The 13563-nt window shown below is 33.0% G+C and overlaps 2 protein-coding genes across 5 annotated transcripts; one reads left to right on the top strand and one right to left on the bottom strand.

Annotated features, from left to right (window-relative positions):
- Positions 1-1115: 1115 nt before the first annotated feature.
- LOC121756854 (eukaryotic initiation factor 4A-3-like) lies at positions 1116-4467 on the top strand. Its single transcript, XM_042152265.1, has 8 exons — positions 1116-1520; positions 1880-2120; positions 2202-2282; positions 2565-2672; positions 3030-3149; positions 3419-3586; positions 3774-3860; positions 3984-4467. Exons 1-8 carry the CDS (start codon positions 1213-1215, stop codon positions 4095-4097), a joined length of 1227 nt encoding a protein of 408 aa, XP_042008199.1. The 5' UTR covers positions 1116-1212; the 3' UTR covers positions 4098-4467.
- A 4574-nt stretch (positions 4468-9041) lies between these two features.
- On the bottom strand, positions 9042-12924 carry LOC121757057. Of its 4 annotated transcripts, none has more exons than XM_042152532.1 (14): positions 12659-12924; positions 11821-11948; positions 11533-11718; positions 10988-11056; positions 10847-10903; positions 10581-10634; positions 10439-10501; positions 10292-10354; positions 10061-10216; positions 9835-9990; positions 9687-9767; positions 9551-9612; positions 9354-9472; positions 9042-9274 (listed from the first exon to the last, which is right to left on the bottom strand). In XM_042152532.1, the coding sequence occupies exons 1-13, from the start codon at positions 12789-12791 to the stop codon at positions 9415-9417; spliced, it is 1266 nt and encodes a 421-aa protein (XP_042008466.1). In that variant the 5' UTR covers positions 12792-12924; the 3' UTR covers positions 9042-9274; positions 9354-9414. The 4 variants fall into 4 exon arrangements, with proteins under 4 accessions (XP_042008466.1, XP_042008467.1, XP_042008468.1 ...); XM_042152533.1 differs by having other exon boundaries at positions 9042-9270; XM_042152534.1 differs by having other exon boundaries at positions 9354-9483; positions 12659-12923.
- Positions 12925-13563: the final 639 nt, after the last annotated feature.

Raw genomic sequence — 13563 nt, 5'->3', positions numbered from 1 at the left:
GATCCAATGACTGAGATTTGCTTTGATTTTTGACAGAATTTCACTTATTGATCTGATCACATCCCTAATACTATATTCATACCAAATTTAAATGCAAAGATTAAAACTAGAATTATGGGCACGATGTAAAATGATTTTTCGTCGAAATGCGACGAATTGCTAGTTTTATTCGTAAATATGCACTTCATATATATAATAATAACAATAGGTAGGGGTGTCGAAACGGGTACCCGCGGGTACCTGCACCGGATTTTGGCTGAAAAGTTAGCCCCGATACCCGCATTTAGTCGGGTATTACCTGATACCCGAGTCGGGTATCCCGCACCCGACACCGCGGGTACCCGACCCGAAACAATTTCTTTTTGAAATCTTCTTTTTTTAAATATTATTTGTATATTTTAGATGCTTTTTAAAAAATACTACTTGATGAATGTAATAGTTTCACTTGAAAATTTTATTATTATTTAATTTTATTGAGAATTGAGATAAGCCATGCAAAATATTAAAAAAAATTACATCATGAAGAGCAAGTATTAAAATAAAAAATAAAAAATTATAAAATATCAATATATATATCGGGTATTTTTGGGACTATCGGGATTATCCGGTCGGGTATCGGGATACCCGATACCCACAAAACCCAAAATTATTATACCCGACCCCGTCCCCGCCCCGTTTCCCGATTCGGTCGGGTAAAGGGTACCCGATACCCGACGGGTAACGGGTCGAGTTCGGGATTACCCGCTACTCGTTTCGACACCCCTAACAATAGGGATGTGATCAAATGCAAACTCTAAATATTGTACAGACTCCAAATTATGATCTGGATCGTCAGAAAATGTCAACAGATGACAAAATAATAGCAACAGAAAATGTCAACACAATTTCAACGGTTCATGTGTTGACATCGTGTTGATATTGTATTGACATCGTGTTGACATCAAAATCTTGAAATTTTATACTATGTTGACATTGTGTTGAAAAGTTTGAAGTTTGTAATATATGAGTTTGCATTTTATCCCTACCAATAACAATAATAATATCCTTTTATAAAACCCAAGGGTCGATAGACGCCCACGACTTTAAGTAAATTAAATAGCGATTTTGGCGAGCAGAATGTAAATTGGGGGCGAAGTCTCAAAATTGAAAAACTAGGGCACACTTCTCTTCTTCAATTGCAGAAGCAACACTAATTGAAACACCATCCAATCCATGGCGACTACGGCGGCTCAGAGAGGCGGCGGGGGGCGGAGAGCTATGGAGGAAGACGACGCGAAGCTCGTGTTCGAAACTTCGAAAGGTGTGGAGCCAATCATGAGCTTCGACGAGATGGGAATAAAGGAGGAGCTCCTCCGAGGAATCTATAATTACGGCTTCGAGAAGCCTTCCGCCATCCAACAGCGCGCAGTTCTTCCTATTATCTCACACCGTGACGTCATAGCTCAGGCGCAATCCGGTACTGGAAAGACTTCAATGATTGCCCTAACAGTTTGCCAGATTGTCGATACCAAGTCCTCCGAGTATGCTTTTTATCTCATTTTTTTTATTCCCATTGTTTTATGAAGATATGTTTAAGACAGTTACTGGTCGAATTTATGTGAACAGTGGGGTTTTCCTTTTGTTTGTGAAGGAATTATATTCTGTGAAGTGTCTGGCTGTTGTCTGGTAGCTTAATAGCATGTCACTTTTTTATGGTTTCATGGAACTGTTGGTAGTTTTGCGCTTTGTTTATAAAAAAATGTTTTTATGCTTTTGAAGGGGTTCGTGATACTTGAGGTTCAGTATCGCTGTATTCCGTGGATTCTATAGCTAAACGGAACATTGTTTTGTCCCAACTTTCTGTATTACTTTGTCCTATTTAATATTTCCTTAAAATTAGGGTCCAAGCCTTGATTTTATCTCCTACAAGAGAGTTGGCTTCTCAAACAGAGAAAGTGATACTGGCAATTGGTGACTACATAAATGTACAAGCTCATGCTTGTGTTGGAGGGAAAAGTGTGGGTGAGGATATAAGAAAACTAGAGCATGGAGTTCAGGTGGTATCAGGTACTCCTGGTAGAGTTTGTGACATGATCAAAAGGAGAACTTTGCGTACTAGAGCAATCAAAATATTGATCCTGGTGAGTTTCATATACCTTTGGAAATGTTTATTGGCCTATTGGATATCATTGATTCTTAATATATTTTCTCAACTTTATTAGGACGAATCTGATGAAATGTTGAGCAGGGGATTTAAGGATCAGATTTATGATGTCTACAGATACCTTCCACCTGACCTTCAGGTACCTAGCCCTCTATTGTTGGTATTATCTCAAATTTGTGCGAGGAACAACAACTGACTAGAAGTGATGATTTAGTGTCTAGTTCAGACATGTTTCTAGGCATATAGGCATAAAAATGCTTAGTTGTTTGAAATGCTCATTGTAGTGGAAACTGGAAAGACATGTTTGAAAACGTCTGGCTGTTTATTAGCTGAGGCTCACTTACAAATTTGGAGGATCCATGTTTTATTAATACTATAATATAGTTCCTGCAAATTGTTAACTGGGTGTGTGCTATTATAGGTTGTCTTAATCTCTGCCACCCTCCCAAATGAAATATTGGAGATTACAAGTAAATTCATGACTGATCCAGTTCGCATCTTAGTAAAGCGTGATGAATTGACCCTGGAGGTGAGCTACCTTTCTATTCCTATTTCTGCTTTTATAATAGTAAAAGTATTTCAATCTGATTGAGGGAAGGATGAGTCACTAGTTTCTCACTCCATTTCAGGTTATAGACCACTTAACAACATTGTTGTTTATGTTGTGGTTGTAGATGTAACAGAAGCAAAAGAAATTAGTTTTATGCCTATATATGTTCCACAATGTCCAAACACAACATGGTTCACATTTGTCCATGTCCTGCTCAATGGTTTTTGTAGTTCTGGTCTTTGCCGATTAGAAAGTAATAGAAATGCATTAGCTTTCTAGATGCAATATTGAAAAGAAGTCATGTTCTCATTTTTGTATATGTTGTTCTATGTTCAGGGTATCAAGCAATTCTTCGTTGCAGTTGAAAGAGAAGAATGGAAATTTGATACGTTGTGTGATTTATACGACACACTTACCATAACCCAGGCAGTTATATTTTGCAACACAAAGCGCAAGGTATTTTTTCCCCATTTGGCTTCACATTGTTTCTCTGCTGAAACATGTATTATCATTCTTCATAAGGAAGATAATTATGTGTATCGTCTCCCTTCACTTGGTGTGTGTGCCTGTGAATTTTATTGAGTCAATCAAAACCATATTAACATTTTGATTCACTCTTATGCTAGCAGTTTCCATTGTTAATACTAAATATTAAGATGTGTCTGAGCTGAAATGGTGGTTCTGGATGCCTCTAAATTACTTTTTTCTTTTTTCCTCTGTGGCAGGTTGATTGGCTGACAGCGAAAATGCGTGAGAATAACTTTACTGTCTCATCCATGCATGGCGATATGCCTCAAAAGGAGCGAGATGCGATTATGGGTGAATTCCGGTCTGGTCAAACTCGTGTGCTTATCACAACAGATGTTTGGGCTAGGGGATTGGATGTTCAACAGGTACCCCACTATTTCCTATTTTTCTCCCATTGTTGTATAGGTTTTTTCCATTCAACTTCATATTTGATAGTCATAGTTTTAAGGGACCATATGTTATTTTCTTTGACTCTTGTCTACTCGTTTCCTGTCGTTCCTAGTTAATATAAGAATGATATCTTATTTTTGTCTTTGCATTGAGTTTCAATAGGTTTCTCTGGTGATTAATTATGATCTTCCAAACAATCGAGAGCTCTACATCCATAGAATCGGGCGATCTGGTCGTTTTGGGCGAAAGGTATGCTGCAGCTTCTGTAACATTTGTTTTCTTTTAGTACTTTTTTGTTGGTTGACAAACCTCTTCCCTTCTCCAATCAAGTTCACTTTGTAATCGGGTCCCATTGTGTTATGGTGGATGCAGGGTGTTGCCATAAACTTTGTCAAAAGTGATGACATCAAGATCCTTAGGGATATCGAGCAGTATTACAGTACACAGATCGATGAAATGCCAATGAACGTGGCCGATTTGATTTAACATCTGTTTTGTGGTGCAAGACGACTGTTTGAAAGAAAGCACATGCAGCGTGTGATGATGGTGAGCAAAGATTCAAGACTGGTTATTTATAGTTATTGGCGTTATGAGGAGAAATGAAACAATTTGTTCAATGCTGGGTGCTTGTTTGTGGCATGGTGTGTGTGGTGTGGTTTTGATCTCGCTGTGTGAAGATTTAGGACTAATTGTTGAAGCCTTTTTTGGCACTCTTTATAGGGAGATCTAATTCGGAATGGTTGTGTTTATTTTGGTTGGATATTTGCAGGCTTATTGTATTATATCTCACCCTTTCACTCTTCTTGCCCTTGTTTGGGATACATTACGCTTTTAAGTTTGTTTTTGGATTTTGCTATTTTTAGGGTGTCAAATTATATTAATACTAGTATTAGTTTGATAGTACTCCTGATTAAAGTGTAAGCTTCTAAATTAAGACTTTTAACATTTAATTAGATACTGGGTTTTGCAATGGATTTGCATGAAATAAGGTTTTATTGGACGAATATTGTGTAAAGAGAAATGTACATAAATATCCTTAAATTTTTAAATTTAATTAAAATTTAGTTTTGTTATTTATTGTATTTTATGTAGCAATAAGAAAGAAGTGATATAGAAATTTTATATCAAATCGTGACATGATTTCGAGCTTGATTCGAATTAATTATACAATATTTAGAAAGAAAATATTTTTTTTCTTAAATATACAAATATTTAAGTTAAAATTTTATTTTTTTTGAAGTGTTGAAAAATGATTAGTTTGAAGGTTAAATCAATTAATGTTTATAAAGTGATTTTCAAGGTAAAATGTTAAAAAAAAGTTCGATTATGTACTTACAATTATGTACATTTATCACTATTCGAAATTTTCATTAACACACTTTATGACTAAACTTCCTATTTTTAGGGGACGTAATGAGTATTTTTTATAATTTATCTAGTTAATACTCCCTCCGTCCCCAAAAAATTGAATAAACTTGTAAATGACACGTGTTTTAATATGGAATTGGTAAAGGAAGAGAGGAATGAGAAAAAGTAAAAGAAAGATGAAAAAGTAATGGAATGAGTGTTAGTAGATTGTGGGGGTCCACATTATAAATGATTTATAAGATTATTATTTATTTGAAAAATTTTCCATATTTAAACTTTTGTCTAGTTTGAGGGCAGCCTAAAATGATAAAACTAATTTTTTTTACGAGGGAGTATGTATAGTTAGGGTTTAGGGTATAATTCATTTTCTCCTGAAAAAGTTGCGAAACCAAAGAAAATACAACATGATATCGGCACGGGTGTAATCGAATTTCTAAACTTTAGATATACATTTGAAAATGTTGTACTCCTATTAATTAATTTTAGTTTTAGATTTTATTTTTGTTTTCCTCAATAAATAATGGGTTATTAATTCCTAAAATTAAAAACTTTGACCAAAATTTAGTATTTCCCATTAACTTCAAAATTGATTACAAAAATCATAAACTTAGACTCTTTATAATAAACTTCTCACAAAATCAATTTTTTCCTGAATTCATGGGAAAAATTCACTACTCCAAGGGATAAGTTCATAATTTTTCCAAACAAATTTTAAAATTTTAAAAAAATACTACCTCCATCCCACAATAAAATTCACATTTTATCATTTCGGTCTTTCCCACAATTGGAGTCATATTTCATTTTTTTACCATAAATGGTAAGTAGGTCTCACATCCCACTAAATCACTTCACTTACCTTTTATTATAAAATCAATATAAAAAGTGAATCTCATATTCCTCTAACTTTTCCAATCCACTATTATTTACATTTCTTAAAACCGGTGCTCACACAAAATATGACTCCTATCATGAGACCGAGGAGTATTAAATTAGGCTCTGTAATTTTAAAGGCCAATACCGCTAATGCAGAAGGAGAAGGAAAATCTAAAAGAAATAAAGTATGACAAATTTATAAATCAATACCACAAAATTAGGATACTTAATAATAAATAAATTGATACGTAAATCAAGGTAAAAAATATTGAAAAATTAGCGTAAATAGAAACACATAAAAATAATAGAAAATGAGTTTTATAAGGAACAAGGGTCTCATTTTATTATTTTCATAATTAATGCAGATAATAATAAATATTATATTATAAAAAATTTTAATCACGTATGAAGTATCAGAACTTATTAGGAAATCTCATACGAAGTTGCTGATAGAAGAAATCATATGTCGGCAATATAATGGAGTGACAAAATTGCCCTTATAGGGCCGGATGGTGTTTTAGTCCGAAAAAACCTCATTCGTGATTATATAAATGTTAGCGTTTATTTGGGGATTTTTTTTCGTTAGGGGTCTGTGGTGCAACAACCCTAAAGGTTAGGAACTAATATTTAAAAAATTACTATTAAATAAACTTAAAAGGTATTAATGTCAATTCTTATATATGGTAGTTAAACTAACCACTTTCTCTTTCCTCAAATGAAATTATTTTTCTGTAAATTATTAATGTCAATTCTCTTTCTCTTTTTCTTTCTCTCGATTTAAATTACTTTTCTGTAAAAATATATCAAATTAAAGATAATTTTATAATAATTCTAATAAAATCTGAATTGCATATGTTCCGACAATGATCGGATGATGATATTTTATAATTTCTATTTCAACTTTCGCATATTTTGATACCATATTTTATATCAATAAATGCATAAAAAACTTTCAATATAATGCATATACAATATCAATAAAACTTTGTTGAAGTTTTCATGTACGTGTGTTGAAATATCTATATCATTATGTTGATATGAGAAAAACCATGAAAAATTATCATATTATAACAAATTGACGATTTTGCCCTTTTATTGATATTTTATCTACTCCATCCGTCTCTAATAATTTGACACCATTTGATCTGGCACGAGTTTTAAGACATGTAATAGAAAGTGAGTTGAAAAAATTAATGCAGATCCTACTTTTATGGAGTATTAACATGGGTGGACACACATGTAACTAACATGGGGCTTAAGCTCTTCCCCAACTAATTTTTTTTATTGTTTTATTTACATAATATTATGATTTTGTTGGTATTTTGTGTAAAATAGAGTGCAAAAGCCCCTATCAAAATAAAAAAATACAGGAAAATTATTATCTCATACAAAATTAGAATATATAGCCCCTACTAGAACAATTTTCTGCGTTCACCCATGAGTATTAGTTTTATAATAAAAAGTGGAATGAATTAGTTGAATGTGGGGTCTACTACTAAAAATGGTAAAAGTGAAAGGTGACAAATTTTTAAGGATGGACGAAATGGAAATAAGTGACAAATTTTTGGGACGGAGGGAGTACTATTTATTGAAATCTGTTAGATTTAATCTCATCCACTCATTTTAACATGTAATGATGGTGTAGGATTGATCTTAGTTTTGGATTGGAGTTCTATATTCATTTTAACATAACACCGTGCCGGAAGGGATTACCTCATACATTGCATAATACATTTTATAATACACTACTAAATACTCCCTTTGTCCCATTAGAAATGAAACGTTTTCTTTTTTGGGTTGTCCCATTAAAAATGAGACGTTTCCTAAAATGGAAACAACACTATCTCTACTTTTCTTCTCTCTTACTTTACTCTCTCATCATTAACTCACAAAACAACACTGCATAAAATCTCATGCCGGAAACCAAATGTTTCATATTTATTGGGACGGAGGGAATATTTGACAAGTATATCCCATTTTATGGTAAAAAAGTTATTTCTATAAATTATTTTCTTAACTTTCTCACTACTATATCTAATCAAAATAGTTTTGTTATTTCATGCACTTTTGCTTATTATATTTAATCAAAGAAGTTACGTAACTGTTGTTAAAAATATTTAATAAGTCAAATTTTATTTACTTCAAAATATTTATATAAAAAGATTAAATTTTTATTTATTCCAAAAAATTTAAAAATTTTCTTTTTTATTTCTTTTCTAATTTTATTGAGATTATTTAATTGTTAATATATGTAAAAGATGTCGATCTTATAAAAGAATGTAATTAACTAGAATTTGACCAAATTTCATGTTTTATATAGCTATTATCGAAATATAAATTAATATACAAAATATAGTACATAAAAATAATTTCAAAATTTTAATTAATTAAAAAAAGTTTGACATAATTAGTTGATTCTATTATAATGAGAAAGATTTTAAAAAAGTATAGTCAACTAATTATGTCAATTTTTTTTAACTTAATTTTGCAATTATTTTTACAGAATATATGTAATAAAATTTTATATTGAGATAGTAGCTATATAAAACATAAAATTTGGTCAAGCTTTAATTTTTCCAATTTTATATAAGAAAGCTTTATTTATTACAATTTTATATAAGAGCGACGTTCTTTTAGTGATATTAAAAAGTAAATCATCATAATAAAATAAAAAAGAAATAAAAAGGGAAATTTTTAACATTTTTATATTTTTTAGAATACGTAAAAGTTACCCTTTTTTATGTAAATCTTTTTTAAAAAGTAAAATTTGACCTGTGATATTTTTTAATAAGAGTTAACAAAATTATTTTGATTAAATATGGTAGTAAGAAAGTGAAGGAAATAATTTTTAGAAATAAATTTTTTAATTATAAAATAGAATCCACTTGTCACCTATTTAATGGTGTATTATAAAATGTATTATGCAATGCATGAGGTGATCCCTTTCGGCAAAACAAAAACAAAGTATTTTGATATATAGAGAAAGAGACCAAAATCGACCGAGAAATAAATGTGGCAAAATCAAACTAAGATTAAAGCCAAAATCAAGCTAAACCTTGAAAATCAAACTAAATTCAGAGTAAGAAACAATACTACAAGTAACCCAAAATCGCCTTAGAGCCATCTATAAATAAAGCAAAATCAAACCGAGTTTATTTATGTTTAGCGTGTACGAAAAAGATCACGAGATTAAAAAGGGGATAAGTATTTTATATGAAAGAAAATGAAAGTACAACATCAATTCAGATACAAAAGTTTGCTAACACCCTTTATAATACACACCCTATAGTTTGATAAGATTTTAAGAAGAAATTAACTTATATTGTGAGTCTCAAATTTCCTAAAAAAAACAAAACTGAGTTGGTTTATGAGTTCATGTCTTCGTATACAAACGTACTTTGTTGAGAGGGGCCAAAACCTGCCTGCCAATTTTTTTTTTTGAAAAAAGCATTAACATTCAAGATGGTAAATCATATTATTGGTTTGGATAAGTTTCCATACCTTGCATTAAGTAAGTGAACAAAATGTTGCAATGGGCTTCCCCTTCCAACATCTCAACCTCTTACTTATCTACTTTTAATAATGCCTGGAGCTTACATTTCTTCGAGTTGCCCTTTTTGCTTTTTTCCCACTGAAATATAGCAATGATTTTACATATCACAAAGTATGCTAAATGAAGCATGCGAGGCAATACTTACCAGAAAACAACCGGACATATTCTGAACAGGAAAAAGACGGGGAGAGCCAGCAGCGCAGAGGCCTAAAACACACAGCATGTCGGTTAAGCTGAATGGGGTGCACCAAATTATGAGTAGAATAGAACACACGACTTACAGCGAACCAGACTAGCTCTTTCGTTGCTAAATGTTTAGTAAGCTCATGACTCTTAAGTTTCTCATGCACCTTGTCTTGAACCTGATCATGGATGAGTTCAAATAAAATCACAGGCATTGCCAACCAAGTTATAACGGAGCACAGATACCTGATAATGGTATGTCGTCGCTGACTCTAGGAATTTTCCATATGCACGAACTGGCCCCTTCATGTAGGGCTCCACAGCAAAGCGTAATCTGTTAACATGAGGTCTTGCTGCAGTGGCCACCTGAGTGATGTATGGTCTGCTCACTCGCCTTAGTCCCTGCACAATAGTCTCGATTATTTCATTTGAATTTGAGATGAATAAGTAAGCGGACTGAACAATATCTTACCTGAAAATAAGGATCAACAAGATCCACAGCTATGAGTAAATATGGCATTGCAGTATTCTTGGATACTTGATATATCTCTATTGTTTTTCTCGTTAGTTTTTGGACATGCGGATCAACATTGTCGTCCCACTTTCCCTTAACCGCAGGTAACCATTCCTTCGTACAGAAAAACAGCATTTTATGAGCAGATAACCATAAAATTTAGAACAATCCCACAAAAAGCCTACTCACAGTTCTCAGTTTTTCAATATGTGGTGCAACCCATTCAATAGCTTGGGCCTTCTTCTCAATAGCCTAGAATAAGCCAGAAGTCGACAGTTAATACATAATCTGAAAGGAAAATATGTGACTCAAGTAAATTGTTGTTTAAACAGAGACCCTCTGCATCCACGGTTGCAAAGCAGGTTTTGCATGCAGTTTCCACTTCCTTTCAAAAAGAGACTGAAATAAAGTGACATCAGCATAATATAGTGAAGGCTACAAAGAAGAAAATTTGGTTCAATAAGAAGAAAATAAATACCTGACAGTAAGTTAAACGGAGAGCCATCCATGGTGGAAACCAAGCACCATGAACCTGAATGTGTCTCATAATGAAACATCTTAACCAGTAGACTAATGGGGAAAAAAGGGCAAGCAAAGTTCTAGACATGTACTTTACATAACACACAAACATATTTATGCTCTGATGTACTATCACAGTGAGATATCAGGCCGGATATCATGCAAGAATCAACAAAAATGTGGTGGGTGGGTCCATATGCAAGGATTGAGCCAAAGAAATTACACCTTCATCAACTCCTTCATTTTGGACGTTGTCTCAAACTTTGCCTTCATCATTTCTTCCTAGCAAGGATCGCATACAAAAGACTAACAATCAGTCACCGCCATCACAGAATCGAAACATCTAAGGAGCAGTAGCTATGATACCTCGGCTATTTGAAGAGCACGCTCAGTTTTACGCAACTTAGTTTTCTGTTCATCAACAATCTTCTCAAGCTGAGAAAAAAGTAACAATACTGCTTACAATTTGACAGAGTTCTTCAATCTCTGCTCATTATGTCTAACCAGAATATTATACTGTTACTAAACTTTGACCCGAAGGTCACTAGTCTGCTAACTTAGAGGGTGGTCAGCCAAACTTACTTTAAGGAGCTCCTATTTGTTATATTATAGTATGTGTTTGGATCTTATTTTGTTGGCTTATTTGGATGTTGTAGTTATAACAACTAAATCTGGTAAAAATAATTAAAAAATCCCTTAGATATTGAAAACTCCTAATGATAGTTCTAGCAAAATTTTGTCAAATACCTTGAAGGAGCTTTTACCATAAAACTTGAAAACTACTTTTAATCTCCATATAATAATGAAGGATAATATGGTAAGGTTGTCGCATCATTCTTTGTATGTAACTGGGCTTTTTTATATTTCGCCAATAAAACTATAAGTATACTGATTTGATAGAGGGGACTTACCTTATCAGCTTTGGAATTCAATTCAGATGCCTTTTTCCCAACTTCATGAGCCCGAGCTTCCAACTGTTCTTTATCCTTGATTTGCATAGCAAGATCTTTCTTCAGTTTCTCCACCTGATTTTCCAATTCACCTGCTCTCACATTAGCTTCACCCAGCTGCTCCACAGCGTCTGGATTTCTATTGTCCTAAGCAACAGACAAGTGACATCAATCATATTTCCATAACAAAGCCTTTATCTATTCAGCAGAAGAGTGCAAGTAGTTTATTAATATAATGCAATCACTCACTCGAAGAGAGGCAATTTCACTCTCCAAAGAGGCCATGTTCTGTGAATTTTCTTTGATCATCTTCTCACTATATGCAATCAGCACATCCCTGTCCTTTATTTCTTGAGTTTTCTCCTCAATACGACTCTCTGCAGATTGAAAAACATGCAAAGGTCAAACTACTATGTTGCCACATTAATATGCTCTCGACAACTGTGAAGAACACATACTACTTGAACCTTGTGTTAAAAGATTTATCTTAAATGTGCAACAAAATGGACCAGAAAGTTTAGAATGGAAGCATAATTCCTGGACACTAGATATAACTGTATGTCTGCCCCGTGCTCGTTTCCTCATTTAGTTTAAGTTTGTTGTTGTCACCTCTTCTTGGCAAGAAGTGTAAGGTGCAGAATAAAATGTATTATTGTCATAATGAAGACATGATAAGGAAACTGCCTAAAAATGATCATTCTTAATTGAAATAAGAAAAATTAAATGCAAAATCAAAGAAGAGCGGAGCTTCTCAATTGTACATTTTCAGCAGCAACTATTCTGATAACGGGGAATCTTTTGATGTCACCAGAATTCCCGATTTTTCACTATCAACTCTTATTTTTTTTTGGAGACTGCACTCGTTTTAATGTATTTTTCCAACGACCCATATCTCAAAATACTTTACTACAGATTCTAGAAATGGACATTAACAAATTATCAAGTGAGAATAACATCCGGTCTTCAAATTCGCAGCATATTGTTGTTTAACCATATATAAGTACTGTATAGCAATTCATGATTCAGAAAGCCAGTATATGGAAACATAAACAACGAAATCGCACATTAAATGGGAGAAATGAATGACCTAGAGTGCGGATCTTGGAGGTCAAGTGATCGAGGCCGTTTGATCTGGTGGACTCGTCCTCGACGTCGGAGATTGAGGCGGTGAGGAGCAGTGATGAAAACAAAGTGAAGAGAAAAAGTCTCAACGCCGCCATTAAGGCACCACGGCGCTCCGGAGATCCGAATTTGAACGATTATGATCAGTTTGGTTTTGTAATTCGTACTGTGCTATTGTTTCTATAGACACAGCCGAGGTCGCCAAAAATATGATCATAATTCATAAATCACACATGTTTTAGTATGTTTTTTTAATGTTCGCATCTTAGAATAACTGATTTGTTAATATTATTATTATAGGAGATATAGCATTTTTGGTCATCTAGCTTTTTTGGCTTAATGTTTCAAGATCGAACTACAAGAGATTTATTTGGCTTAGTTTTTGCTCCAATTAACCATCCCAAAGTTAAGAGGTTTACGTTTACCCACAAAAAGTGAATTAAGAAAATGTGAAAATTAAGGTAGGGAGAACCATTGAAAATGTGAGCATCTCCAAATAAAAGAGATAAATTGAGAAATTTACTTCTTCAAAAAACTAAATATATCTTCTTCAAAAATATTACTAAATTTAAAGAGAAAAAGAGATAAATGAGAAATTAACTTCTTCAAAAAACTAAATATATCTTTTTAAAAAATAGTAAATTCCAAGAGAAGAAGATAATGAAAAAAATATGCTCCCTCCGTCCGCCATTAGGAGTACCGTTCAATTTTCCGCACTCATTTTATAAAAATGATAGTAATAAATAGTTAAAGTGGAAAAATGGTAAAGAAGAGACCGTAATAATGTTGAGAAGATTCTCTCTTACTTTACCATTTCTGCACTTTAACTATTTATTATCATTTTTATAAAACGAGTGTGAAAAATTGACC

Source organism: Salvia splendens, chromosome 12 (assembly GCF_004379255.2).
Source record: "Salvia splendens isolate huo1 chromosome 12, SspV2, whole genome shotgun sequence".
NCBI classification, from domain to species: Eukaryota; Viridiplantae; Streptophyta; class Magnoliopsida; order Lamiales; family Lamiaceae; genus Salvia; species Salvia splendens.
The sequence above is the reverse complement of the archived record's forward strand: the minus strand, read 5'-3'. Positions and strand labels throughout refer to the sequence as shown.

What these genes read in the sequence shown, in the direction of transcription:
- LOC121756854 (XM_042152265.1), top strand. Translation starts at nt 1,213, where the DNA reads ATGGCGACTACGGCGGCTCAGAGAGGCGGCGGGGGGCGGAGAGCTATG. An exon ending in ACCTTCCACCTGACCTTCAG is followed by an intron (nt 2,283 to 2,564) that starts GTACCTAGCCCT and finishes GTGCTATTATAG; the next exon opens with GTTGTCTTAATCTCTGCCAC. An exon ending in GTGATGAATTGACCCTGGAG is followed by an intron (nt 2,673 to 3,029) that starts GTGAGCTACCTT and finishes TTCTATGTTCAG; the next exon opens with GGTATCAAGCAATTCTTCGT.
- LOC121757057 (XM_042152532.1), bottom strand. Translation starts at nt 12,791, where the DNA reads ATGGCGGCGTTGAGACTTTTTCTCTTCACTTTGTTTTCATCACTGCTC. An exon ending in AAATGAAGGAGTTGATGAAG is followed by an intron (nt 10,635 to 10,846) that starts GTGTAATTTCTT and finishes AGACACATTCAG; the next exon opens with GTTCATGGTGCTTGGTTTCC. An exon ending in ATATGTCCGGTTGTTTTCTG is followed by an intron (nt 9,473 to 9,550) that starts GTAAGTATTGCC and finishes GTGGGAAAAAAG; the next exon opens with CAAAAAGGGCAACTCGAAGA.